Raw genomic sequence first — 24,690 nt, 5'->3', positions numbered from 1 at the left:
TACAGGAAGAAAATGTGCCATGCCAGCTATAGAGAACCTGGATGTCAACCCTATGGATGAGTATTACAGTGGTGACACTGTCCTCTTCAACTGTTCCGCTGGATACAGTCTCAACTCCACAGATAACCTCAACCTGACATGTCAGAATGATGGCTTCTTTGTTGGAAGTTCTGTCAACTGCACAGGTTTCTACATCTTTCTTATATCATATGAAAACAGATATTTCTGTCATGTCACTTAGTCTAGTAATGCATATTGTTTTTAGATAGTCCAAGAGCATCATTTTCACATTTTCAAAGAGGATGGCGAATCAGTACATGTGCCCATCATTCTGGAAAAACCTCCACTAGTTGCCCACAATCCAGGCTTTAGATTACCAACAGCTAGGTTGGGATCACTACACGCTACATTCTGATTTTATTTTCTCATGTTCAACATTTGTTGTTAAACAGATATAGATGAGTGTGCAGATGGCAGTCACCAGTGCAGTGACAACACAGTGTGTGTGAACACAGAAGGAGGCTACTGGTGCAATTGCCTACCTGGATACTTCAAGGACCAACCAATGGACAGGATGTGTGTTGGTAGGTTGTCTTTATTATGCATATAGCAGTTACTAATAGTATACAGTAGTCTGGAAATTGTCAAAATCTGTCAAAAAGGCATTTTTATTTGTTGATCAACAGAATTCCAAGGAGTATTTGGTTTTCCAAAGTGTTCATGTAATAGTTAAAGGTTTAAGAAATTGACAAAGGTGTGAGTTTTGCTTAAACCTTTTGTTGCAATTTTTGCACAGATATGGATGAATGTGCTATGAACAATGGAGGCTGTAGTGATACTTGCACCAACTTTGCTGGAGGATACAACTGCACCTGCACCAGACCTGGTTATCAGCTGTTCACCTTCAACGGGCAGTACGGAGTCAATGTCAGGGACGGAGAAACTGGATATGGTGTAACAGATGTGCTGAGATTCAACCAGAGCTGTGTTTGTGAGTCACGTTTTCATCAAATACTTAAACTGATGCAGACAAGCATTGGACATGCATACACAAATTAAAACAAAAATGCTGTATTGGTTGATGTATTTTCGTCCTTTTTCTACTGCCATCACTCCTTTCCTAATTTCCCCAAAAATCTGCTTTAGAAACTCAATCAACCATTGATAGATCTAACGTTGTATGTATAATATCCTTTCCAGCTGTTCCATGTGGACCATTGCCCAATCTGACCAACGGTTTCTACAATGATTTCAAATCCGGCTCGTATGTGTATGGTGACAACATCACTAACCACTGTGAGAAAGGTTTCATGATGACTGGAGATCCAACCTTCACCTGTGGGGTGGAGACAGAGGGTGACCTTCCCATGTGCAATGGTTTGTTCACTTAAACCTTTTCCCTGATGTTTATATGCAGATCTTTAAAATAATTTGTATTTAACAACAATTATCACATGTCCATGTACAGAGCTTAAGATTTGCAAATCTGAAAAATTGAAGAATACTCAATTCTCATAGATAGCATCAACAAACTACTATGAATATGATGTAGTAAGTAAAGGGAGCTCTGTTTGTGTAACATACTATGCTTGTGTGTGAGAGAGAGTGTGTGTTTGTGTTTGTAAAATTGTACCATTCCCAAATTATATACAAAATGCATGCAGAATTGTGTGTGTTTTCTTCCTGCTGCGTAACCTTATACTAATTTGGTGCCAAAGCAGCCTAAAGTTTAAGTGTGATTTCAAATATGCAGCATTGTGTTATTTTTGTTTATGGAGCAGTATAAGTAAGGGGGTGAAGTCTGCCACCTCTGATTGCCCTGTTGTACATGTACTGTTGCAGTTGCCCTTTGCCCAATGCCAGACACTATCGTGAATGGCACAGTGAGTGCTCCAGTGCGTCCTGCCTACAGGAGCAATGTAACCTACATGTGTGATGAAGGCTTTCTCCTGGTGGGCAGTGGTATCAGATTCTGTGACAACATCGGTGCCAGGGACAATGTCACATATGGGTGGACTGGGCTGCAGCCCACTTGTCAATGTAAGTTGTGACTTTCAATAGAACCTGTCATGATACTAGAAACTGTTTGTATGCTCCTCTGTTATGAGAGACACTCTTGTAATTGTGCCATACAACAATTTAGTGTGCCATGTGCCATTCATATTAAATGTAATAACATTGACTCCTGAAATCTGAATTTTTTTCCAATATTATCCAGTGCAAACAGTATGTAAATAACATGATTGTACCAAATTTGCTTTTCATTGACTTCTGTCAGAAATCCAAATCTTTCATAATTTATTATGATCCCATGCACACAACACATAACATGGTAGGCTTCGAAATAAATGAAATAAATGAGTTATAGAGTTCAAGCGTTGTTTCAACAGAAGAAGGAAACTCACCTTATTCTTGTGTTTGAACAAAGCTTGAACTCTATAACTATGGATTCTACCAACACAGATGAGCAACATAACATGATGGTGTTTTCAATAACCAACAATAATTAATCCTATATTCCTGTTCTATTCCACCCTATATTATTAATGAATGCAGTGGTTGACTGTCAGAGTCTCCCCCTCCCCCCTGGCGGAGTGTTAGTGAACACCAGCAGCACCAACACCACCTACGGCAGCGTGTGGACAGTCACCTGTCTGCCGGGCTTCCAGGTGCAGGGAGACCAGCTGCACGTCTGTCAGGCCAATAGCAGGTGGAGCGGCGCTGCCACACGCTGTATCCGTAAGCATCTCTTCATGTGATGATTTGATTTAACTGATAGTGGTCATGGCAAAATATGCTAATTCTGGAAAGGCATTAGATTTGGACATGGCACCATTGGAGGCAAGTTCTGTTCCTTGCTACAGTTAATTGATGATTGTATAAGATGGTTCTTCATTCAGCAACAATGGTTTACAAGTATGACATTTTGGTGACCATCTATCCCCTTCAATGACTGGTACTTATTCTGTGACAGCACACTATGTTTGGGACCACATTTGTAATATTTCATCAGGGACACCTAGCTACAGTATGAAGCAGACCTGTACATTCATTGTTGCCCTTAGAAATGTGGGATGTGAAAACGACTTATTGTTTATTAAAGAACCTTAAAGTTTGTGTACAGGCTCTACCAACCTGATAAAATCATTTCATGGATACAGTTGATGATGTTTAGATCTTTTATACTTTTTATTCTTACATGTAAGTACGACTAATATAGAGTTGACTGTATTTTCAGCCACATCATGTCCAGATCCAGGCACTCCTGCTGGGGGACAGCAGGACACAAACAACTATGATGTCGGAACTGTGCTGACTTTCAGCTGCAACAGAACAGGCTATGGACCCTCACACTCCAGAGGACTGACCTGCAGTATTCCAGATGGTAAAAAATAACTTTTGATTATTGTCTGCAATAAGGTGGAGGCTTTTCTAGCTTTTCTAGTTGTGACATCAAATGGCAAAGTGGCTAAGGCAACCAGACGCCAGATTGAGAGGTCATGGGTTTAATTCCCTTCATTTCTGGCTGATGTTGTGTCCTTTATATGACTTTCCTCACTCCACCCTGGTGTAAAACAGGTCCTTAACTTTTCTCGCATGATCTGTTTGTTTAGGTGCTGTGGATCCAGCATTCAATGACACCATACCTGAATGTGTTGGTAAGTTTTGATTAAAATAAGTCACACATGTTACTATATATGTATGAAAGATTAATGATGACTTGTGGACAAATGGTTCAGAGGTCTGTACCCACATGATTATATTTGTAAAACATTATATTCAGTTCACTATGGGTGCAAGTGAAGTAGAAATTGCATTAGATCTAAGGTTAGTTTATTTTTTTAATTTCTGATATTCAAGATTCTATGACCTACAATGTATCTTCCAGATGTGGAGCCGCCAGACTTTGGAGAATCCTGTCCACAACAGCTGAGTGTAGACCTGGGACCAAATGGTTTTCTGCCCACAGTTTTTTACCAGCCTAATGCCACAGATAACTCAGGAGAACAGATACAGGTACCAAGTGATTCTGTCAGATAATTGAAGATAAATGTATTGTTTTCCATTGATACGTCATGTAAAATTTTCATTATTATTATTGAAAAAAGAGTCACTTTTGAACAATTAAACCTTGTTTTTTAACCATTAGTTGAGATTCGGGTTGCTATGAGTCAGGCAAGGCAAAATTAATTGAATAGAAGACCAGACCGGATTCTGAATTATAATAAAACATGTTGATGAATGTGTTTTGATTTTACAGGTTATTTCAGACCCACCTGGTTTCTTTGGCATTGACCTTCTCCCAAATGACACTGATGTCCTGATGTTCAAGGCCATGGACACATCTAACAGGACAAGTGTGTGTGCGATTGACCTGGTCATCAATGGTAAGCAAACTTTATTGTCACTTATTAATATCCTTTTTACACTGAAACATCTTTTTCAAGATCTTCCCTCACAAGGTATTTTGTATTACATAGTTTTGTTTGATATGGTGAAGATGGAGCTTGTTTTACAAAAGGTGCCATGAAAGATAATCCATATGCTTTTAGATTATGATGGTAAAGAATTGAATATGTATTATGTATATAGGGTAGAAACTCTGATCCAGTGGAATGGTGGAAATCCATATACATGTCCCAATCAGAGTTTGGATTTCTACTGGTAAAATTGAGAGTTCTACCAGGTTCTAGTTTCTTCCCTGACAAATATATTAACAAGTCACTAGTCTAAGGATATTGCTATGCTTTCCATGCTCAAATTGACAGTTCACCAATTGCGATTTATTTTCCTTTCAGACATTGTGCCACCAACAATTGATTGCCCAGCAAATCATGTCATCCCCTCCAATGGATCGTCCACAACGCTGACATACCCTGCTGCTGTTGCCTCCGACAATGTCCAAGTTGCCAGAGTCACATACCATCCTGCTGCTGGGGGTGTGATCGGGTTTGGAGAAGCAGTGCAGGTGAAGGCTACAGCGTACGACACGAGCAACAACTCAGCCTCCTGTGTCTTCACTGTCCAAGCCAGAGGTACATGCATTGTTTACAGTGGACCTTAGGGACATTGCAGCCAATGCGGGTTAGGTTGCCAGCTCCCTTCCCCCTGTCCTTAGTTCCAAAAGCTCTTCCTTTCCCCCATCCTTGGTGCTGAAATACCCTCCATGCCCCTTGTCCTCAGTGATGATCTACTTTACTTGTACCTTATCCTTAGTGCTAAAGGACCTTCCCTGGCCTCTGTCCTTAGTGCTGAAGTACCTTCCGTGTGCCCTTTCCTTGGAATGCTGATGTATCTTCCCCATACCTGTCTTTAGTGCTGAAGGCCCTTCCCTGTACCCAGTCCTTGGTGCTGAAGTACCCTCATTGCCCTGTCCTTAGTGCTGAAATACCTTCCCTGTACCCTTTCCTTGGAATGCTGATGTATCTTCCCATACCTGTCCTTAGTGCTGAAGTACATTCCCTGTACCCTGTCCTTTGTGCTGAAGTACCCTCCTTGCCCTGTCCTTAGTGCTAAACGAGCTTCTCTGCGCCTTGATTAATGTCTCTTAACATGTTGAGAATCAATTAAAAATCCCTTTTCCAGCTCCGGCCTGCTCCCAGGATTCCCTGGATGTCCCAGAGTCAGTGCAGAAGAACTACCTGGGATTTGTACAGGCAGATAATGTCTACAAGTACGAAGTGTCCTGTCCACAGCCCATGGCGTTTGCAGAGGGAGACCTTGAAGAAACAACACGTACCTACACCTGTACTGTAGATAACGGATGGCAGATAGAAGGTCGTACGGCCAGCTATGTACCAGGATGCACAGGTGTGGAAAACATTTTTAATATTTGACAACTTGACACGTTAACAAGTTAAAAAGGTAATTGGTTTCTGTTTGTTATACATCAGTGGGAGACTACGGAAATATATTCAATTTGTCAAGTTGCCATAGATAACTATACTTTTTCAGGTCTTTCAAAAATGCATCACAATATGCTTGTCCCAACAGCTGCAAAAGTAAATTTTTCTGAATATGTCTCTTACTTAACACACCAAGTCCAATTCTGACAAATAATTCTGGACTAGAGTGGCAGTGTTTTAGCTGTAGTTTAGTTTGGTTAGGCACTGCAATGTCTATAGAATGTTCACCAAATAAATGAAGATTTGTGGACAAAGCAGTAGGTCAACACGAATAAAGGGAATAATCATATATGAAATCCTGAATTGAAGCCAAATCCTATCAGTAAAACCTTCATTCTGTGTCTTTTTCCAGCCAAAACAGCTGCTGATCAACAGATGGGCTTCGTGGTCACCATGGCAACAACCAATGGCAACATTCCTTCCACCTGCACCAGCCATTACCAGACATCAGTCAGCAACCACAACATCAACGCTGACTTAGAGGCAGCTCTACTGCGGAAATGTCGAGACATCCCCGTACCTGATGTCACTGTGCTTCTGACAGGACATCGTCTGAATGTTCAGCAGTCAGATGTAAGTAGTGCACTTTAAAATAATGTGATAATCGTATTAGAAAAAAATAGATTATATGATATAGTACTGAAAGTGAACGGATAGAAATTGGGTAGATTTTAGAGGTTTGTAGCTAATGATAAATACTAATGATAGATTAACTTTAATTTGTCTTATGCTATATCATTGGTCAGGAGTTTTATGCAATAAGGACCACAGGAAGAATTGCTACAATGAAAATTGTTTAGCTAATTGTGGATCTCAATAAACTCAATCATTTTGTTTGTCCAATGCAGCTGACGATCAATTTCACCATCCAAGTCAGCCCCAACTCTGCGAGCACGCTGGAGGATCACGTGATCTCCTGCCTGACGTCCCTGCGGAACACGATAGCCGGCGTGCCAGGGGCGGAGGTGCCTGAACCTAACACCTCTTACCGCTTCAGGTCAGACGGGGTTATATTGTCGAGTAAACATTTTCCTGTGTGAATTGTACTTCTGGCATGTTCTGGGATGAGTACAAAAATGTGTTTTTCAGGTGTGAAGGAATAAAGATGAAACTCAGTGACGTCACTAACTCACTTACTGTCTAGTTTATAATCTGTCCCCTGTCTTGCAAAGGTTACATGTACATGCAGTCAACATTATGATATAGAAAAAACTTATGTCTAACAGCTGATTGCCTGCTATTTCTTCCTTGTGTTCTGGCAATGACGATTGAGTGCTTTGACATGTTCATTGGTGTTTTCCATCCATGTCTCTTTGGATGATAATACTAAATGACAGAAACCACAGTTATATGTAGTACTGATTATGATACTGACTGAGAGCTAATTTTTCCAGGACGTGGCTGGATAATGTTGTGAGTGGAAGTGTTGGAGGCACACAGTGTCCCAGCCTGACCCGTACAGCTGCCCCGGCCGTGGCACCAGAGTACATGAGGGACGGAGACTCAGAGAGCATGGCTGTCTGTAACAGGGGCGAGAGTCCTGTCAGTGGATTCTGCTGTAAGTGCTGTAGTATTCTATCAATTGTCTCTACTTCATGTATTACTACAAGAAGGCTCTTTACTCAACAATAGGGTTTGCCCATCGAACATTCCGGTCACCATCTGACAACACTCTACATTTTGAGACCCCATTTGTAATATTGCAGCAGCAACACCCAACTGCAGTAAGAATCAGAACCAGTCATTGTTTCCCTGAAAAAGGTGATAGATGATAATTAATTGGAATGTCAAATGTGAATATGCCTGGTTGTTGAATAAGAACCCTTCCTAAACAGTCTTTTCCCAACCTGATTAAAATTATTGATGTACGTCTGTACTTCATTTTTCAGTACCCTGCACACCGGGGACGTACCAGGCTGTTCCGAATGGCCCGTGTATCAGCTGCCCTGCAGGGTCATACCAGAACGCCAGCCGGGCTGTCAGCTGTAACACCTGCCCACCTGACACCTGGACAGCCCGCCAGAACAGCTGGACCAAGGATGCCTGCACTGGTACAGATTACACCTTTCTGTGGTGTAGGAAAATAACTGCTGTTAAGATTCATACTTTTATATGGTATAGTTGGATTATAACGTTAGAACATTTTAAAAATCATTAGAGCAAGTACAATCTATCTTTCAAGAGTTATTGACCAGTGTGGTCCATATCTGTGTTCTAAATGATTTATCCCTGGTAAGTATGGAATTCTAATGTAAAGAAGGCAAAAATAAAGAGAAACGAAAAATAAAGAGAAAGTTTTTGCACATGAATGCCTTGTGTTACTATATATGTACTTTACTGGTTATGATCTAAAGTGACTGACATAAAAAGCAAAGAAATAAACTTAAGGAGGATTGGCTGCCACTGTTTCAGACATGTGTCCAGTGGGGCAGTACTCCCCCACCAGAGTTGCTCCCTGTAACAGCTGTCCCCGAGGGACATACGCCGGTCAGAAGGGCACTGAACGCTGCACAGACTGTCCTGACGGCACCTCCACTTCACAAGCAGGGCAGGACAGCAGGGATGCCTGCGCCGGTGGGTAACAGTCAACTTCCCAAAAACTTTTGCTGAACCAGTCAACGATCAGTCATTGTTCAAATCTTTAAGTTAGAGACTTAAATTTATAGAGACATATTACTGATGCTGAGATGATGAAAAAGTTGACAGCTGAGGGAAATTCTTCATTTTCTGTTTATAGACTTCCTCACAACGGATATGTTGCTATCTAACTGTGAAATTCAATCTGTTTCGTTATCTTCAGCCCTGTGCCCTGTTGGTAGTTTTGCCATCCAGGGAGTTCAGCCACACTGCCAGCTCTGCCCAAAGAACTTCTACCAGCCCATGGAAGGGGCCACAGCCTGTAGGAGATGCCCTGGTGGAAACATCACTATAGCTGCAGGAGCAACATCACTGGAGAACTGCATAGGTGTGTGTGTGTGTGAGTGTGTGAGCGTTTGTGCATGCATGCATGCGTGTTTAAAAGACTTAGGTTTTGTGTACTGTACAGTACTTTAGATCTGTGGATGTGTGTGGTGTTTTACAAAACTTGTATGTGATGTTGTACACATGGGTGTATGAGTTGCAAAATTCATCATAATTGAATGATTATATAATGTTGTACATGTACAAATGTACAGGACATGCTATGTGCTTGCAATTAGACAGATACTGTAACAGTTGTAATGTTACAACTGTAAACAATTATGATTATTGTGATATAACCTGTGCAACTTGGTTTATCTCTACTAGATTATGACTGGTGTGAGAATCCCTCTAAACCATGTCAAAATGGTGGATCCTGTGTGGATCGCAAGTATGGCTACACGTGCACATGTCCATCGGGATACCTGGGAGACTACTGTAAGATCCAGCGATCCTTCTGTCAAAGTTCTCCTTGTTACAACGGTGGGACCTGTCAAGACAGGACCAATGGATATAGCTGCACCTGTCCAGCAGGTATTCATGAACAATGATTAGTGTTTTCTTTTTTATAGTTACTGTACTAGATTTTTTTCTCAGAATACCGAAAATCCGTCTTGTCTGTCTTTTGAGGAATGTATTTGATATCTAATTACATAATAATGTCCTATATATGATGACTGTTCCTTCTTATAACAGGATTTGGAGGACTACGGTGTGAGGATGACCTTGTGGATGCATGTTCTGGAGGTAACCCTTGTCAGAACGGTGGAAAGTGTCGGGATTTAAGTGGTGGTCTGGAGTGTGTCTGTGTGTCAGGATACACAGGAATCAGGTCAGTTCTGGGTACTAGATTATTGTAGCTGCTCTTTGAAAGTTTCATTAGCTATATATGATTGCTTAATATATAAAAGAAAACTCACTTATCATTAAAACTATTCATTAGCCTTTGCCTTCAAAGAAGAAGTCAAACCTCAGTAATGTACACAGAAACATCAGATAGGTCTTACTTACCGTAGTACATTATAATGTACATTGTGTCTGAATTCCCTTGAAATTAGCCTTTGGGCATGAAATTGTAAAATGAAATAAATAAAAAGAATATAACATAACTGGAAATAATGATTTGGTTGTCCTACAGACTGTCACAGATATCATATTTGAATCATTTTCAGCTGTGAGCAGCAGAGTGATGAGTGCAGCTCCAACCCCTGCCTGAACGGTGGCACCTGTACTGATGAGCTGAATGGTTACACCTGTCAGTGTGCTGAAGGCTTCAGGGGAAGTTTCTGTCAGCTGGACCAGGATGCCTGTCTGTCCAGCCCATGTCAGAATGGAGGCCAGTGTTGGAACCTGCCTGGACCAGGCTTCATGTGTAACTGTACTACAGGTCAGCTGAGAGTCCAGATAAACTGGTGCAGTAAAACCTAGAGTCTAGTATCCACCTAATAGTATGCATAAGACCCCTCCAGACCATTGTCGGTGGTGTTACTGTACCTTTTGATGGTTCCTTAGATTGTATTTCCCTACTGAAATTATTATAGAATCCGGTCTATAGTGGCCATGCCAGACTACTGCAATGGGTACCATTTTCTTCATATCCTTTGGGATTTGACTGACTTTTATTATAAAACTTCACCAAGTCTAAGAAAATGATATTCGGGTGCATCTTTTTTAAAGGTTGTGGAAAGGTTGTTTTTTAAAGATATTAACACTTGACATCTTTTGTTCTACTTGAAGCTACATTGTATATGACATTGTACAAATTTTATTGACAGTTTATGACTAAAGTTGCTAACCTTAAATCTTGTTTAGCTACTTCTAAGACACCCTAATCTTGTCTTACAGGGTTTGATGGGCAGTTGTGTGAAGTGGACATCGATGAGTGTTTGTCATCCCCCTGTCAGAATGGGGCACAGTGTGTCGATGGGAAGGATGGGTACAAGTGCTTGTGTAAGGCTGGCTGGTACGGGGACAGATGTCAGAACAACACAGATGACTGCACGCCCAATCCTTGTCTGAACAATGGCACTTGTGTGGACTCTGTACAAGGATTCAGGTGTGCAATTAATGGTAAAATCTTTGCTTAGCACAACAGAATTATTGTGTTATAATAACCACACACTTATCGAGTAGAGTAGGGTGGTCCGGTGTGGTTGGCTATAAATGCGTCAAGCTGTAGCAAAGCTGCATTGTACTGAAAGCCACTTGAAAAAACATCATGCTTCACCTCAGTTGATGATGACAAAACAACAAATCAAACAATTCAAAATGTTCTATATTATGTAAAACATGCCTATGTGCAAGTCCATTCTTTGGAGCAATGTGTGACTAATGACTATAGTATAGACTAATGAAAAAACAAGTAGTTTGGTGAATGGTTGCATCAATGATGAATAATCCACAGTGACTACTCTACTGTTAATCCTTGGCGCAGCTGCAATCTGCCATGAAGCTATTGAATTTCTTCTATCTTGAAATTCCTACAATGGTCTTTAGGAGATTTACACTACTGAGGAGACTCTTTTATCTTTATATGATTAGATGTGAGTGCCAGCCTGGTTATGGTGGGTCCCTGTGTCAAACAGATGTTGATGACTGTGAGGAGAATACGTGTCAGAATGGAGCCAGGTGCATCGATGGGATGAATCAGTACAGCTGTAACTGTACAGAAGGATGGACAGGTGAGTCTTCCATAGCATGTAGATATGTAGATTCAACTACAATACATAGATAGCAGGTAGATATGTAGACATGTAGATACAACATCTCTAGTCATCAAATAGTGCAATATCAAGAGGCTGAGAAGTGCATGTGAGACAGTTATACTCTTAATTGTACTACTTGATGGTTGTTTTAGAAACTGGATGTGGTCCTTTTCAAACTATGATTGAACAGTTTAGAATTAGTAGTTTCCCTGTTAAGAACACTGCAGGAACTAACTACATTTTTAGATGTGTGAACACCATCTGGCATTCAAAAGAAGTCTTCATCAGATAAAATTATTCCAGATTTCAATGATCACTTGAATCACACATAATTTGATGCACCTACTGTAGGCACATTCTGCGATGTGGAAGTTGATGACTGCATCAATGCCACATGTCTGAATGGTGGCATCTGCAGGGATGGTGTCAACAGCTACACCTGTGACTGTCCCAATGGTTATACAGGTGACAACTGCTCGGTAGGTTGTGAATCGCTATAGCTTCAACAAGTTTAACTATGTCGAGTACTCTTGACTCCTTACTCAAATGCCAAAGTCAGTAACATGTTATAAGTTGAACTATCATATCTAAATACATCTTATTCAGTTATTATCTTCTGGCATCATTCTTTTCTAACAATGCCCATTGCTACTTGCTTTTAAATGTATCTACCGGCCAGTACTAAACTTAATTTAGTTTCAAGAACTCTTGGCAAGATTGTTATCTAGTTAAGTTGTTGACCAAGAAATAAACAACATGATTGTCCTTGTTTCAGATTGACATAGATGAGTGTGAGTCCAGCCCCTGCCTGTACGGCTCCAACTGTATTGATGGCATTAATGGTTACACCTGTAACTGTTCTGTGGGGTACACAGGTGACAACTGCAGCGTCAACATACCTGACTGTCAGGCACAGACGTGTAGCAATGGCGGCACCTGTATTGACCTAGTCACTGGATTTACATGCAGGTGAAATTTGCATTTTCAACAGTGTGCAAGTCTAAGAGAAAAAACATATCATGCACTCTCAGATATACAAGTATCTTGCCCACTTTTCAATTAGAGGAAAGGAAAGTGATCTTGATTTTAAAGTTCTATCTCCCAGAAGAGCTATTCTTCCATTGGTTGTGACATAGAAGACAGTCACCTCTGACTATACACTCTACACTAAGCTGACTTTAGTAATCCTTAATCCCAAGTGGCTGTTGAGCCCTGTTTCTGTGGTAAAAATTAAAAATGTAAAATTGTGTTTTGTTTCCTGCAGCTGTGCAGTTGGGTGGACAGGTGTCACCTGTACAGAGCAGTACCAGTACTGTCAGACTGTACAGTGTAAGAATGGTGGAACTTGTACCAGTCAGAATGGACGACACAACTGTAGCTGTCCTGATGGTAAGTTATATTTGATACACTGCCAACTATATTCACCTTCTAAGCCTACCTCATGCCCATGTCCTAACTGTTTTTGTCAATTCAGAACTTCAGGACATCCCTCCAGCAGCCTTTATATCTTGATTCTCAAATGTTGAATTTGAACAAGATTTTATCATATTCTTAACTACGTGTATGTGATTGTTGGGCTAATCTTATACTATGATGACCATGGATTTATGTGTATTCATAGTAATTCTACTATTGTCTGTTTTGTGTAGAGAGCAGCCACCAGCATACATTCACATAGATGTTACGTCCAAAAAAGAAAATCAGATCAAAATCATGACATCTCAGCAGACAGTGCTGTTATTCTTACTATCTAAATATATTTCTACTGTATATTCTCTACTCAAATGTAGGCTTCTATGGAGAACTGTGTCAGTTCACAGCATCTTCATGCCGACCTAACCCTTGTCAGCACGGTGGTAAATGTACCCCTGGCTTGAGTGGGGACAGCTACACCTGCCAATGTCGAGGACCCTTCACTGGTACCAACTGTGAGACCGGCACTCAGTCATGTGCTGGCAGTGGGACGGTCTGCCGGAATGGCGGGACGTGTGTGGACAATGGTGGTGTTGGTGTAGCTAGGTGCCGCTGTACTGACTTCTACTATGGCAAAACTTGCCACAAAGGTTGGTACACTACTTGGTGGCCACAAGAGCCAAGTTTCAAATACAAGTTGTATTGTGTTATTTTATTGTTATATTGTGGACAATTACAGTACATGTACCATTAAAATTTGCTCATCTACAATAAGTTGTCCTTGGGCCCAGCAGCTTGCATTTTACCAAAACAAATATTTTTTTAAGGCTTCACTTGAAAATCTTGAAAACTAGTCTTGGAGGCTAAATTTCTTTACTATACAACTGTTCACAGAGAAGTCAGCTGACTTTGATGTGCTGTTCTCTGGAGCGGAGGCTACCACCATTGCACCTGCTGCTGTACCGGTACAGCAAGAGTGGACAGCCTGCAGCTGGGTCCGCTTCTCTGGACAGCAGCAGGAGAAGACCGGTGCTGTCATGACTGTGCTGGGCTATGATGAGTAAGTTTCTCATGAGAAACTCTGAATTTAATGAAACAGATGTCAAATACATGTATGTCATGACATCAGGCATGTAGATGATTCAATAGCATTTTAGATCAACAATCAGTTATACGAAAACCTCTTACTGTCTTTAGGGGAGCCAGTCAGCCAGGAACAGCAGTTGCACAGTTCACAGGCACAGGATTACAGCTGCCTGGTGGCACCTACATGTACAACTCTACTATTGTGGATGGAAAGTGGCACCACCTGTGTACAGCACAGGACAGGGTGACGGGTGTGTGGAAGGCCACACAGAATGGAAACACCTTTGCCAGTGGCACTGCTGCGGAGTCCAACCCAACAAGTCAGATGTTTGGAAACAGGTAATTTTGTAAGAGGTGTTACAATGTCATAAGGAAATTAGTATCTTGAGTTGCAGTCATTAGGCCATACAAACTTCTTTCTTTGTTTTTTGAACGTTTCAAAGTGAAAAGATACATTAGTTTGTAGCTAGAGAACATCATAAAAGCAGATGGCCACGAGGAATACACATGTCTCTATTCTCTCCATAAAACTACATGGACAGGCTTCATTTTATCATGATTGTTTAATATTTGAGAGCTGAAAATGTATGGTTGTAGCATGCATAACTGTATCCTATATCAAATTACAGTTTCAAACATTTTTGTAGGATTGAGATTCGTTGTGAGTGTAACAAGTCGTGTTGTTCTGATACAGAGTACAAGTTGTTCTTGGAGACTTCAATGACACAATGCCGCCTTACTTCCGTGGTGAGATCACACAAGCCAATCTGTGGAATGGGACTCTGTCTGACCAAAGGCTACGGAGCCTGTGGGAGTCAAAAGAGAGTGCAGTGGGCACAGCTCTACCGTGGGTGGCATTTGATGATCCCGGTGTTACAAAAGGCAGGCCCCAAGTTCCACGGCCATCACTGGGTGGAACCACTAGCTGCCCACGGGGGGTGACAGGGTCCTCTTGTCAAAGTGTCATCGGTAGGTGGAACATGAGCTGCTTCAGGTGGTAACTTCCTAACAATTTTGTGGCATTTCACTCATGTCATTATGGTAGATAAATACAGTTTATATTAACAGTGCAGCCTTTCAAAATTTCCTATTTGGTATGAAAGAAAGCAGTACAAAAAGTATATTACCGGTAAGCAGATCAGCAGCATGTAAAGGTTGTACAGATGTTATAAGCTACTTGTTTTCTCAAACAGTTACAATCTGAAGGCTACATAAACATGTAGCCATCAGATGAATACAAATTGTACAAGTTTGCAAAATTTGTTTTTCCCGTCAGTCAAATTATTTCCCAGGAAAATTGATACATATTACTTTGACATTGTCAATAACAATAAATAATAATCATATGATCTTTAAGTGAATTATTGATATCTGTCACCCTGTAGACAAGACAGCTCCCAGCATCACCTCCTGTCCTGGCCCCACTACAGTCAACTCTGACACAGTTCTTGCTGCTGGCCTTTCATGGCCACAGCCAGAATTTGATGAAGCAGATGTAAGGATTCAAGCTTCACACAGAAAAAGTAAGGACAGTCATTATTGTACTACTGAAATATGTAGTAGTACTTTGGTAGTACGTCTTTGAGCCTGACAGTAGTTCCATATTTATCTCTTAAACTACTACTAAAAACTTGTATGTGATAGCATCTAATATCTAATAGTATCCATGAAGGTCTATCTGATAGAGAATCAGCACCAAGGGCATGTCCCATTGTCATAATAATGAATGCATGTAACGGTACAGTAAAATCATCCCCACTTCTAGAAAGGTAAGACCTGTTCAGAGTAGTGTAGGAGGCTAATGTGTACTGCATCTCTCTCATCATCTATCCCTTATATTAGTCTAATTTTTCGACTGTTTGGGGCACCACAGATAATCTGACAGCCATTTTTCTCCACCCTTCTTGCTTTTCTGTTCTTCTTAATGTTTTACACGCTGGTCCATTCTCTAATATTATCCTCACCCTCTTTCTTTCTCCCAGGACTGTTCCTTGCACGCTAGTTTTGACACTCATTGACAATCTTACTTTTCCTTCCAGATCAGACCTTCACATGGGGAACATACCCAGTCAGCTACCTGGCCACAGACAACAGCAACAACTCAGCCGTGTGCAGCTTCAACCTCCATGTCACTCGTAAGCTTCCCTACATGACTGATTCAAGGCCAGGATTTGATTGTTCTAAAATTTTAGAAAATAATGCCTAACTGCTGGAAGATCAACATGATAATACAAATGTATTGGAGTGTGAGGGCCAAAGTTATGCTCGGTACGCTGAGTGAATTAAGTCAGATAGAAAGAGCTATTTTATACTATTATGCATAACCCTGGACTATGAAAGATTATATGTTTTAAAAGATTAGAACAGGTTTGTTAACTTTTGTAATGACTGACAGAAGAATATGATTGCCATTTTCTAGCTGGTCGGTGTAGGGAGTTGGCTGCCCCCCAGAATGGCCGAGCTGAGTGTCGGCGTTGGTCTGGAGGCCTGGTGTGTAATATATCCTGTGACACTGGGTACAGCTTCTCACAACCAACACAACCCTTCTACACATGTGGACCTGAGGGGCTGTATGATGTCAACCAGCCAAATGTACCATTCCAACCTCCCAACTGTGCAAGTAAGCAGATCTTTTTCTTATTTCACCATTGAGCAAACTCCAATGTCCCTATCAAGAGCCATTTAATCCGTAAGAGCATGTTTTCACAAGCATATACGACTGCATTTGTATCTGCATTGCATATAGTGAAGTCATTGTGTTCCATGTAACACATGTGGAACAGCCCTGTCCTTGGTGCTGAAAGCTGTCAACACATGTGGAATAGCCCTGTCCTTGGTGCTGAAAGCTGTCAACACATGTGGAATAGCCCTGTTATAACATGGGAACAGCCCTGTCCTTGGTGCTGAAAGCTTTTAACACATGCGGAACAGCCCTGTCCTTGGTGCTGAAGGCTGTTACACATGTGGAATAGCCCTGTCCTTGGTGCTGAAAGCTTTTAACACATGTGGAACAGCCCTGTCCTTGGTGCTGAAAGCTTTTAACACATGTGGAACAGCCCTGTCCTTGGTGCTGAAGGCTGTTACACATGTGGAACAGCCCTGTCCTTGGTGCTGAAGGCTGTTACACACATGGAAAAGCCCTGTCCTTGGTGCTGAAAGCTGTTACACATGTAGAACAGTCCTTTCCTTGGTGCTGAAAGCTGTTACACATGTAGAACAGTCCTGTCCTTGGTGCTGAAGGCTGTTACACACATGGAACAGCCCTGTGCTTGGTGCTGAAGGCTGTAACACATGTGGAACAGCCCTGTCCTTGGTGCTGAAGGTTATTAACACATATGGAAAACAATACTTTTTCATTGTAATCTTCCCTTTGGGTGTTTTTCTTCACAAATTCTTGTTCCTTATCTCAACAGGAGCAAGTGAAGCAGACAGTGGAATACAATTCATCCGAATGAACTTTGACAGTGAACCTTGTACACCAACCAACCAGAGGAAAGTTCTGTACAAGGTTGCAAACAAGTTGGACGAGTTACACAGAACCTACAACATCTGTGCTCCTTTTAACTCCTCCACTGGAATGAACAACACCTTTTCCAACATCAGCTGTGACATCACTCGCCTGCATGCTGTGTGTAAGTCTGACATCGAGGGAATTTTACGACAACAGGGGATCGGCCGTGTGAAACGTCAGACCACAGGTGTCAGCACTACTGGAAGTCTGCCTGTTCAAGGGTGGGTTTTCTGGCTTTGAGTAGAAAATTGCATTTTTTACAGACCTTTGGATCGTATGATTGTGTGATAAGTATACTCAGTTATTAAAACAAAATCATATTTTCAACATAAACATTTTTTATGAGACTTTTTAACACAAGATTTAAATTTGCATTTTTAACACAATGTTACTCAGGGAAGTTTAAAAAATGAGACCTCAGCTCAAACTACAGTGTACTAAAAATTCTTCTTGATAGTAAAAATTACTCTTTCTTTGATATTAGCACATGTCATTAAATAGATGTTATTGTCAACTAGAAAGGCCAATATTTGCTTTGGAGCAAATACAGCGATGGGTTCACCACATTTTACGACATGGCAGGGAAAGAATGAGAAAGACAAGGGAAAACAATGATTTACATTGATATAACTATAATATGAAGTAACATACAACTAAAACAACAGTTGGATAGCTATTCCCTACTTTATTGGTTAGGATTTTTAATTGCATAATGCAAACTGTTGATTTTCAAAAAAAAAAAAAAACGTTCATGCCCCGCATTCCAATGCTGGAGCAGAAAAGCTTGAAATACCTACCAAAACACTTGAATAAAGACATACTGTCAGTATGGAAATGCTCTGTGCAGGTGTTAATCAAGTTAAATCCCAACAGCCAATCAGCAAGAAATGCTCTGTGCAGGTGGAAATGCTCTGTGCAGGTGTTAATCAAGTTAAATCCCAACAGCCAATCAGCAAGAAGTATAGAGGAAAGCTGCATGCCTATTGGTTGATGCCCTGCATTCCATTGTGATGACTCATGCCCAGACGTGGTAAACACGGCAGACTAACACAGTAATACATTTGCTATAACACAGCCAAAAAACTCAAATAAAACCATTCTAAAAGCCTGTATCACAAAAATTTAAAAAACGCCTAGGGGTATTTGCCCACTGTACCTCCATACCAAATTTCAGGACCTTAGGCCCTAAAATGAAGAAGCTGAATCCATTTAAAAAATGGCAGGAGAAGAAGAAGAAGAAGGAGAAGAAACATCAGAAAAGCAATATGGGTTCACCACCACTTCGTGGTGTGGTGAACCCATAAATATAGAATAGAATATTAGGCAATGTATTGGACAGTTTTAGATTGTGAGTCCATTTTAATTTTTTGGCACTTCTATCTGTTAATCTGTATACATCCAGTTTGCTATGTGGAGATCGTTGATCAATAGAGCAGGTACAATATTTCCCTTGCTCTCCTGCAGGCCAAATGTCACAGCTGCGCTGGACAGTCTAAAGGACCCGGCCAGTCTGACACAGCTGGGCGCCGACCCTAACACAGCACTGCTGGCATCTGGACTCAGCTGTCCAGCTGGCCAGGTGCTACAGAACTCGGCATGTGGTATGTGAAATGTTTCTCCATTTCTCAACACTTAAGTCCTACACTTAGTGGATTCATTGTTTTTATCTGTTGTTTGAATATGATAATCTTGTATATTACTTAGTACTAAGTAGAGCTTCTCACACCTATAGTTCATAGGTTCATAGTTGCAAAACTGTGTACCAGAGTGTGACTGATTTTCTATCTTTTTCCCACAGTGGAGTGTGCCATTGGCACATACTACAGTACAGGACTGTGCCTGTCATGTCCAAAAGGCACCTATAATGATGCTGAAGGACAGCTAACCTGCCAGACCTGCCCCTCAGGACAGACAACTGCCACTACAGGAGCCACAACCTCAACTCAGTGCATCAGTAAGTTGTAATCATTCTACCAGAAGAGAACCTAAATATAATGTTCCAAAGCACCCAGGTGTATCTAATTCAAAACTCTGACATCCTATTGTGCTTTTTTTAGCAACATGCCAGGTAGGTTCCTACTGGAATGGCACCAGCTGTGTTACCTGTGCCAGAGGGACATACCAGGATGAGACAGGACAGCTGACCTGCAAGTCATGTTTGGCTTTCAACCAGGGCACCACGGCTGCTCCAGGGGCTACATCTTCAGCTGACTGTCTTGGTGAGTATGATGTAGCTTCTCATTGTTTGCATGAAATGCTAACTCCTTGTGTATGTTGGTGCATGTTAGACATTTTATTCTTTGTGCAGTAAAAGTGTGCAACATTGTAGCAGTCAAATGACAGAGAAGCTAGACTAGCAGATATGAGATTGAGAAGTCATAGTTTTGATCCATGGCATTCCTGGCTATTCCTGACTGCTTGTGAAGCACACTTTACAAGTTGAATGTCCTCACTCCACTCAGATGTAAGATTTGTTGTTTGGGGAGGTAAAAGTGTAAGGGCTCCATCTTTGAATACCATGCACTAGACACAGTTGGATAAGCAACTTTTGGCCCCTGTGGCATCAAAAAGGCTATGGCCCTACCCTTTACCTTTTACATTGATTATGTCCTATCCTAACCAACATCTGTTGTGTTTTCAGCATGTCCAGTTGGGGAGGAGCTGAAGCCTGACGGCTCCTGTCAGCCCTGCCCCAAAAATTCCTACCGTGAGAACCAGAACCTGGCAGCCTGCACCCCCTGTCCATCAGGCTATCTCACTGTGGGCTCTGGGAGTTCAAAGTCATCGGATTGTTACCAAGGTAAGGAATGCAAAGAATAGGAGCAGAAATCCTACCACCACTCAGGGTAACAGTTTAGGATTGCCTGATATCAGAACTGTTACACATTACAGTGACTCTGGTCACTACTGGAACTGACTTGTTGAAAATTAAATGAGTGGTTATGTTTTATAGGCTACACTTACCACACAACTATCAAAACTGCAGGATATCAGGATGTTAGGTGACATATCTAACCCCTTGATAAAAAGTTGTTTTTTCCAATGATTTCACCTGATTCACAATGTCTTCTGTAGACAGGTTCATGTTGTGGTTGTTTATATTCAGACATCAATGAGTGCACAGCAGGGACAGTGGACCCATGTCTGAACTACAATGGAGTGTGTCAGGACCTGCCTCAGGGGTACAGGTGTTCCTGTAACCCTGGATATGTCAATAATGGAGAGACCAGCTGTAAAGGTGAGCTTTGAAACACTTCTTAGTTTAACCTTCTCCCTGCTGCCTAACCCCATAACTCGATACAAATTCTGTACCAACCGTTACCTTTGCAGGTAGAAGGTTAAGAAAAATAGGAACGCCAAAATCTCATCTTCACTTATGGTTTCTTATCACCGGTAATATGTTCTTCTGGGAATTGAAATTATCAGTGTACTGCTGAAATATGACAAGAAGGCACAGCAATCATGATGTTTGTGTGTATCTTATTTATTTCCCCCCCCCTCAGATGCCTGTGATGGTTACTGCCAGCGTGGCACCTGCAGCAAGTCCAGTACCCAGCAGCCTGTGTGCACCTGTCCCAGGGGGTTCCATGGCACCACCTGTGATAAACGTGAGGGATTAAGAAAATAAGCTTCTAAAAAAATGATTGAAATGATACTTCTTAAAGCTATTGGGCAGAATGTAATTGTGGTTATTAGTTCCCTTCAACACATATCTACAGCAACATTGCAATCAAATTTTTAATATTACGTTTCATGTCCTTTGCAGGTCGTCAGCTGACAACTGGAGAGATTGTTGGAATCGTGCTGGGTTCCTTAGCTGCTCTTGCACTGCTGATTGTTCTTCTATGCTGCTGTATAAAATGGTAAGACAGAAAGATATACAATGTAATGGCAGATCTTTTGTGAGAAAAAGTTAATGCTTATTCAGGGCATCAGTTTAAGGCATACGCCAACTATTTTGTAAAAACAATGCAATTCAGACTCTTTGAAAAAGATGAATTGAATTGTCCTACCACTAAGACACTCGTTCCCTGTCCATAGGTTGAACACAAAGGGGAAAGAGGCCCGTAAAACACCATACGGCATAACAGGATCTAACGCTGACCTGATGTATGGAAAGCAGATGCAAGTGGAGGATTTTGTGAGGAAATCAGGCTCTGTCAGGTAAGAGTAGAAACCATTGTTATGCATGAGAAAGAATAAACAACACCAGAAGGCATGCCAATGATCACTGAGTGTGTTTGTCATCCCTACAGATAGCTTGGTATCCAAACCTATTGTAGTCTCCTTTATTTTTACTACTTGAGAACTCCTGGAGACTACAAGAAACTTGGAAGTTAGTACAATAGGGATGAATACTAGGCTACAATTATTGAATGCATTCTTCATGCTTTTAATATTTATGTAAATGTGAAGCACACATACCTGTAGGTTTTCTTTTTTTATATTTTGCTTATAAGTGTAATGAAATTCATTATGACAAATGTTTTGCACATGCATCTATTTTTGCAAGCACTGTTCATTACTTGGTTGATGGGGGTTTGGAAAATGGTGTAGTGAACCGAACCACAAGCCCCATTCCACGTCACGCTTGGGCAGGGGACCCTGCCACTGTTCGCCGCCCTCGTACTATCCATGTACCCAGGTTGGTTAGTTTGAGAGTGATGAGACGTTGGTATTAACGTTGTTGCCTGCAATACTTTTGGGGAAATGCAGAATAGAAGCTACAAATACTCAGTGTACTATGTTATCTCTCTGACAAATAATGTCATTGCTGTACAGATGATATTATTTTGTTGCATCATAAATCTTGCATGAGATTATAACATCTCATTAAGTGTAATTCCCAGATCTAACTTCAAAACAACGGATCAAAATTTTTCCTCTGGAAACTTTCCTATTTCTGCAAGGTGTGACTCAATTGACACTAGCCTGCCAAATTGCATGTTGTTATTATAGTAAATGTTCTTCTCTGCATTCTCAAAAGTTTTCCCACAAACTGCAAGTGATAATCCATTAACTATAGTGCCCTTAATTTAATATTTGTTGTTGATTATAAGGCACTCATATGCTCCACCACCCGGGGGGCTTGGATACAGCAATGGTTCAATGCGTGGCAGCCGACTGTCTCTAGCCAGTACGGGTACGTTTGGTGTGTACAACCCCTCCATGCAGCCTGACTCCTACAGCACCCTGAGGGGAGGGGCTCCCCAGGAGCCGGGGGTCTACAACCCCATGATGAAGAGAGCAGGCTCAATGTCGTCAGTACGCGCTGGCTCTGTCTCATCTCTACCCAGGGAAGCCTACGGGTACAGCGCCAAACCCATGGCACCTTCCAACTATGCAAAAAGTCTGCCGTATGACAGGGTAAGCTTAGCTTCCTACATATGCCGTATTTCATTTTAGGACCTCGCCTGATTGTCCTTAAAACATCTTTTATAGATGTCAATAAAGATGCTATCATCATTGGTAATAATTTCAATCAAGTTGATTACACATAACATAGACCACCTTAGGGAATGATGTAAACCATTTTTGTGTGTGAATGAAGTTCATTATAGCTTTAACAGAATGATGCTCTAGTGCTCTAGATAGATTCATTAGGTACACAAAGTATACTTTCAATGACATGTATCATTTACTCCATTGATTTTTCCTATTTTCTCTTCTATTTGCAGAGATCAATGACTGGTTCCCTTCGAGCTTCGTCAGTGGTAGACTTCAGCCTGTAAGCTAGTAAAAAACAGGCTGGAACATCACAGTACAGTAACATTAGTTCACAACATGACAAGCTTCATCAGCTATACAGACATGTTTTTTCTTGTGGTCCTGTCACACAGTGTTGGTTTGATAATTATTATAGTTGTATACAATGTTGCATTCGATTTGACTAAAACTTATGGCTTGTAGCACACTGTTTCTTCAGAGAGATTTATTTGTATTGAATCTTATTTAATCAGGAGAGGAACACTTAAAGATGTATAGCTGGCTAATTTATGATGTTGTCATTTATGGGGATGTGCGGGGCAGAAATCAGATACAATCATTGTCACAGCTGAAAAGTTTTGGGTAAGCTTGTAGAAGTACTGTTAGCCTACATGTAGTAGTACTGCAACAGTGTGTTAACATATTGTCAGTTGAAATTTATTTCGAGTTTGATGATTGGCAAAATTTTATACATCTTGAAGTTTGGTGTAGGAAATTGTAACATAGCCATACAAAACGTAAAATGATATTTGAATCATCCATTTCAAGAGAAAATAATTAATGAAGACACATCCTATAGCAGAAATACTAAATCTGAAATAGCATAATATTGCAGTTGCAGAATGAATTTCCTTATTTGTTGCATACAATGTATCTACACATACTAAGTGCAACTCAGGTTGTCTTGTGAATATCTTTACTTAAATATTGTTTATCAAATCTTAAGTGCATGCTTTTGACAATCATACATGTATATATTGCTTTTCAAGTTATTATTATAATATTATAATTATAACAGGTGAATATGTAATCAGCTCAGTCTATCTGAAATCAAGTATATTTAACTTGTAAAACTTTACAAGCTGACAGTTGAGTATAGTTCTCACCATATTAGCCAAGAAAATTATTTTACACCAATGTAACATCACGCCATTTTGTTTCATTGTACAATTCAGAGGAAGTATTACATGTACATATTTTAAAATTACAAAAGTACTTAGCTGGAGACTATTTTGATGAGGTTGAGTATATCACTTTAAAAGTATTCTGTTTTCTTCGTAGTTAAAATGTAACATCATATAGCTCCAGTCTCGATTTAGAACATTGTTATGATGATGGCTCATCAGAATCTGGGGCCATCCAATCATCTGTTGCAGTTGATCACTTTCTAGACAAAAAAGAATGTGCAAAAATCTGTTATAATATCCTACTATTTGTACTGAGTGACATTACATGTTTATTTGTATATCACTAGTTAAAATAGATGCACGACAATTGACATGTAACCGGCAAACCCCTATTTCATTTTATACTCTTTTGGTATCATGGCATTAAGTATTCATACATAGTCTATTATAAACAGAGATGAATGGTATGTTAAGCTTATAAGACTGTTTGTATC

At 40.7% G+C, this 24,690-nt stretch overlaps 1 protein-coding gene across 1 annotated transcript in view; it reads left to right on the top strand.

The window, feature by feature from the left end:
- LOC109478098 (sushi, von Willebrand factor type A, EGF and pentraxin domain-containing protein 1-like) overlaps positions 1-23,908 on the top strand; it is a 33,760-nt gene extending 9,852 nt beyond the window's left edge. Inside the window, exons 15-47 of the mRNA XM_019779588.1 lie at positions 6-185; positions 453-584; positions 797-991; positions 1,201-1,377; positions 1,843-2,040; positions 2,557-2,739; positions 3,239-3,385; positions 3,615-3,659; positions 3,890-4,017; positions 4,262-4,388; positions 4,800-5,036; positions 5,587-5,811; positions 6,259-6,479; positions 6,755-6,903; positions 7,301-7,464; positions 7,796-7,957; positions 8,319-8,480; positions 8,707-8,871; positions 9,195-9,401; positions 9,564-9,699; positions 10,040-10,254; positions 10,713-10,923; positions 11,409-11,548; positions 11,924-12,051; positions 12,348-12,541; positions 12,837-12,961; positions 13,363-13,635; positions 20,689-20,820; positions 21,086-21,190; positions 21,349-21,445; positions 21,624-21,746; positions 22,643-22,949; positions 23,261-23,908. Coding sequence (XP_019635147.1) covers positions 6-185; positions 453-584; positions 797-991; positions 1,201-1,377; positions 1,843-2,040; positions 2,557-2,739; positions 3,239-3,385; positions 3,615-3,659; positions 3,890-4,017; positions 4,262-4,388; positions 4,800-5,036; positions 5,587-5,811; positions 6,259-6,479; positions 6,755-6,903; positions 7,301-7,464; positions 7,796-7,957; positions 8,319-8,480; positions 8,707-8,871; positions 9,195-9,401; positions 9,564-9,699; positions 10,040-10,254; positions 10,713-10,923; positions 11,409-11,548; positions 11,924-12,051; positions 12,348-12,541; positions 12,837-12,961; positions 13,363-13,635; positions 20,689-20,820; positions 21,086-21,190; positions 21,349-21,445; positions 21,624-21,746; positions 22,643-22,949; positions 23,261-23,314 — 5,444 coding nt within the window. The 3' untranslated portion in view covers positions 23,315-23,908. The remainder of the gene's footprint in view (positions 1-5; positions 186-452; positions 585-796; positions 992-1,200; positions 1,378-1,842; positions 2,041-2,556; positions 2,740-3,238; positions 3,386-3,614; positions 3,660-3,889; positions 4,018-4,261; positions 4,389-4,799; positions 5,037-5,586; positions 5,812-6,258; positions 6,480-6,754; positions 6,904-7,300; positions 7,465-7,795; positions 7,958-8,318; positions 8,481-8,706; positions 8,872-9,194; positions 9,402-9,563; positions 9,700-10,039; positions 10,255-10,712; positions 10,924-11,408; positions 11,549-11,923; positions 12,052-12,347; positions 12,542-12,836; positions 12,962-13,362; positions 13,636-20,688; positions 20,821-21,085; positions 21,191-21,348; positions 21,446-21,623; positions 21,747-22,642; positions 22,950-23,260) is intronic.
- Positions 23,909-24,690: the final 782 nt, after the last annotated feature.

Source organism: Branchiostoma belcheri, unplaced genomic scaffold (assembly GCF_001625305.1).
Source record: "Branchiostoma belcheri isolate BF01 breed outbred unplaced genomic scaffold, Haploidv18h27 scaffold106, whole genome shotgun sequence".
In the NCBI taxonomy this organism is placed as follows: Eukaryota; Metazoa; Chordata; class Leptocardii; order Amphioxiformes; family Branchiostomatidae; genus Branchiostoma; species Branchiostoma belcheri.
Note: the sequence above shows the minus strand (reverse complement) of the source record. Positions and strands in the feature narration are given on the sequence as shown.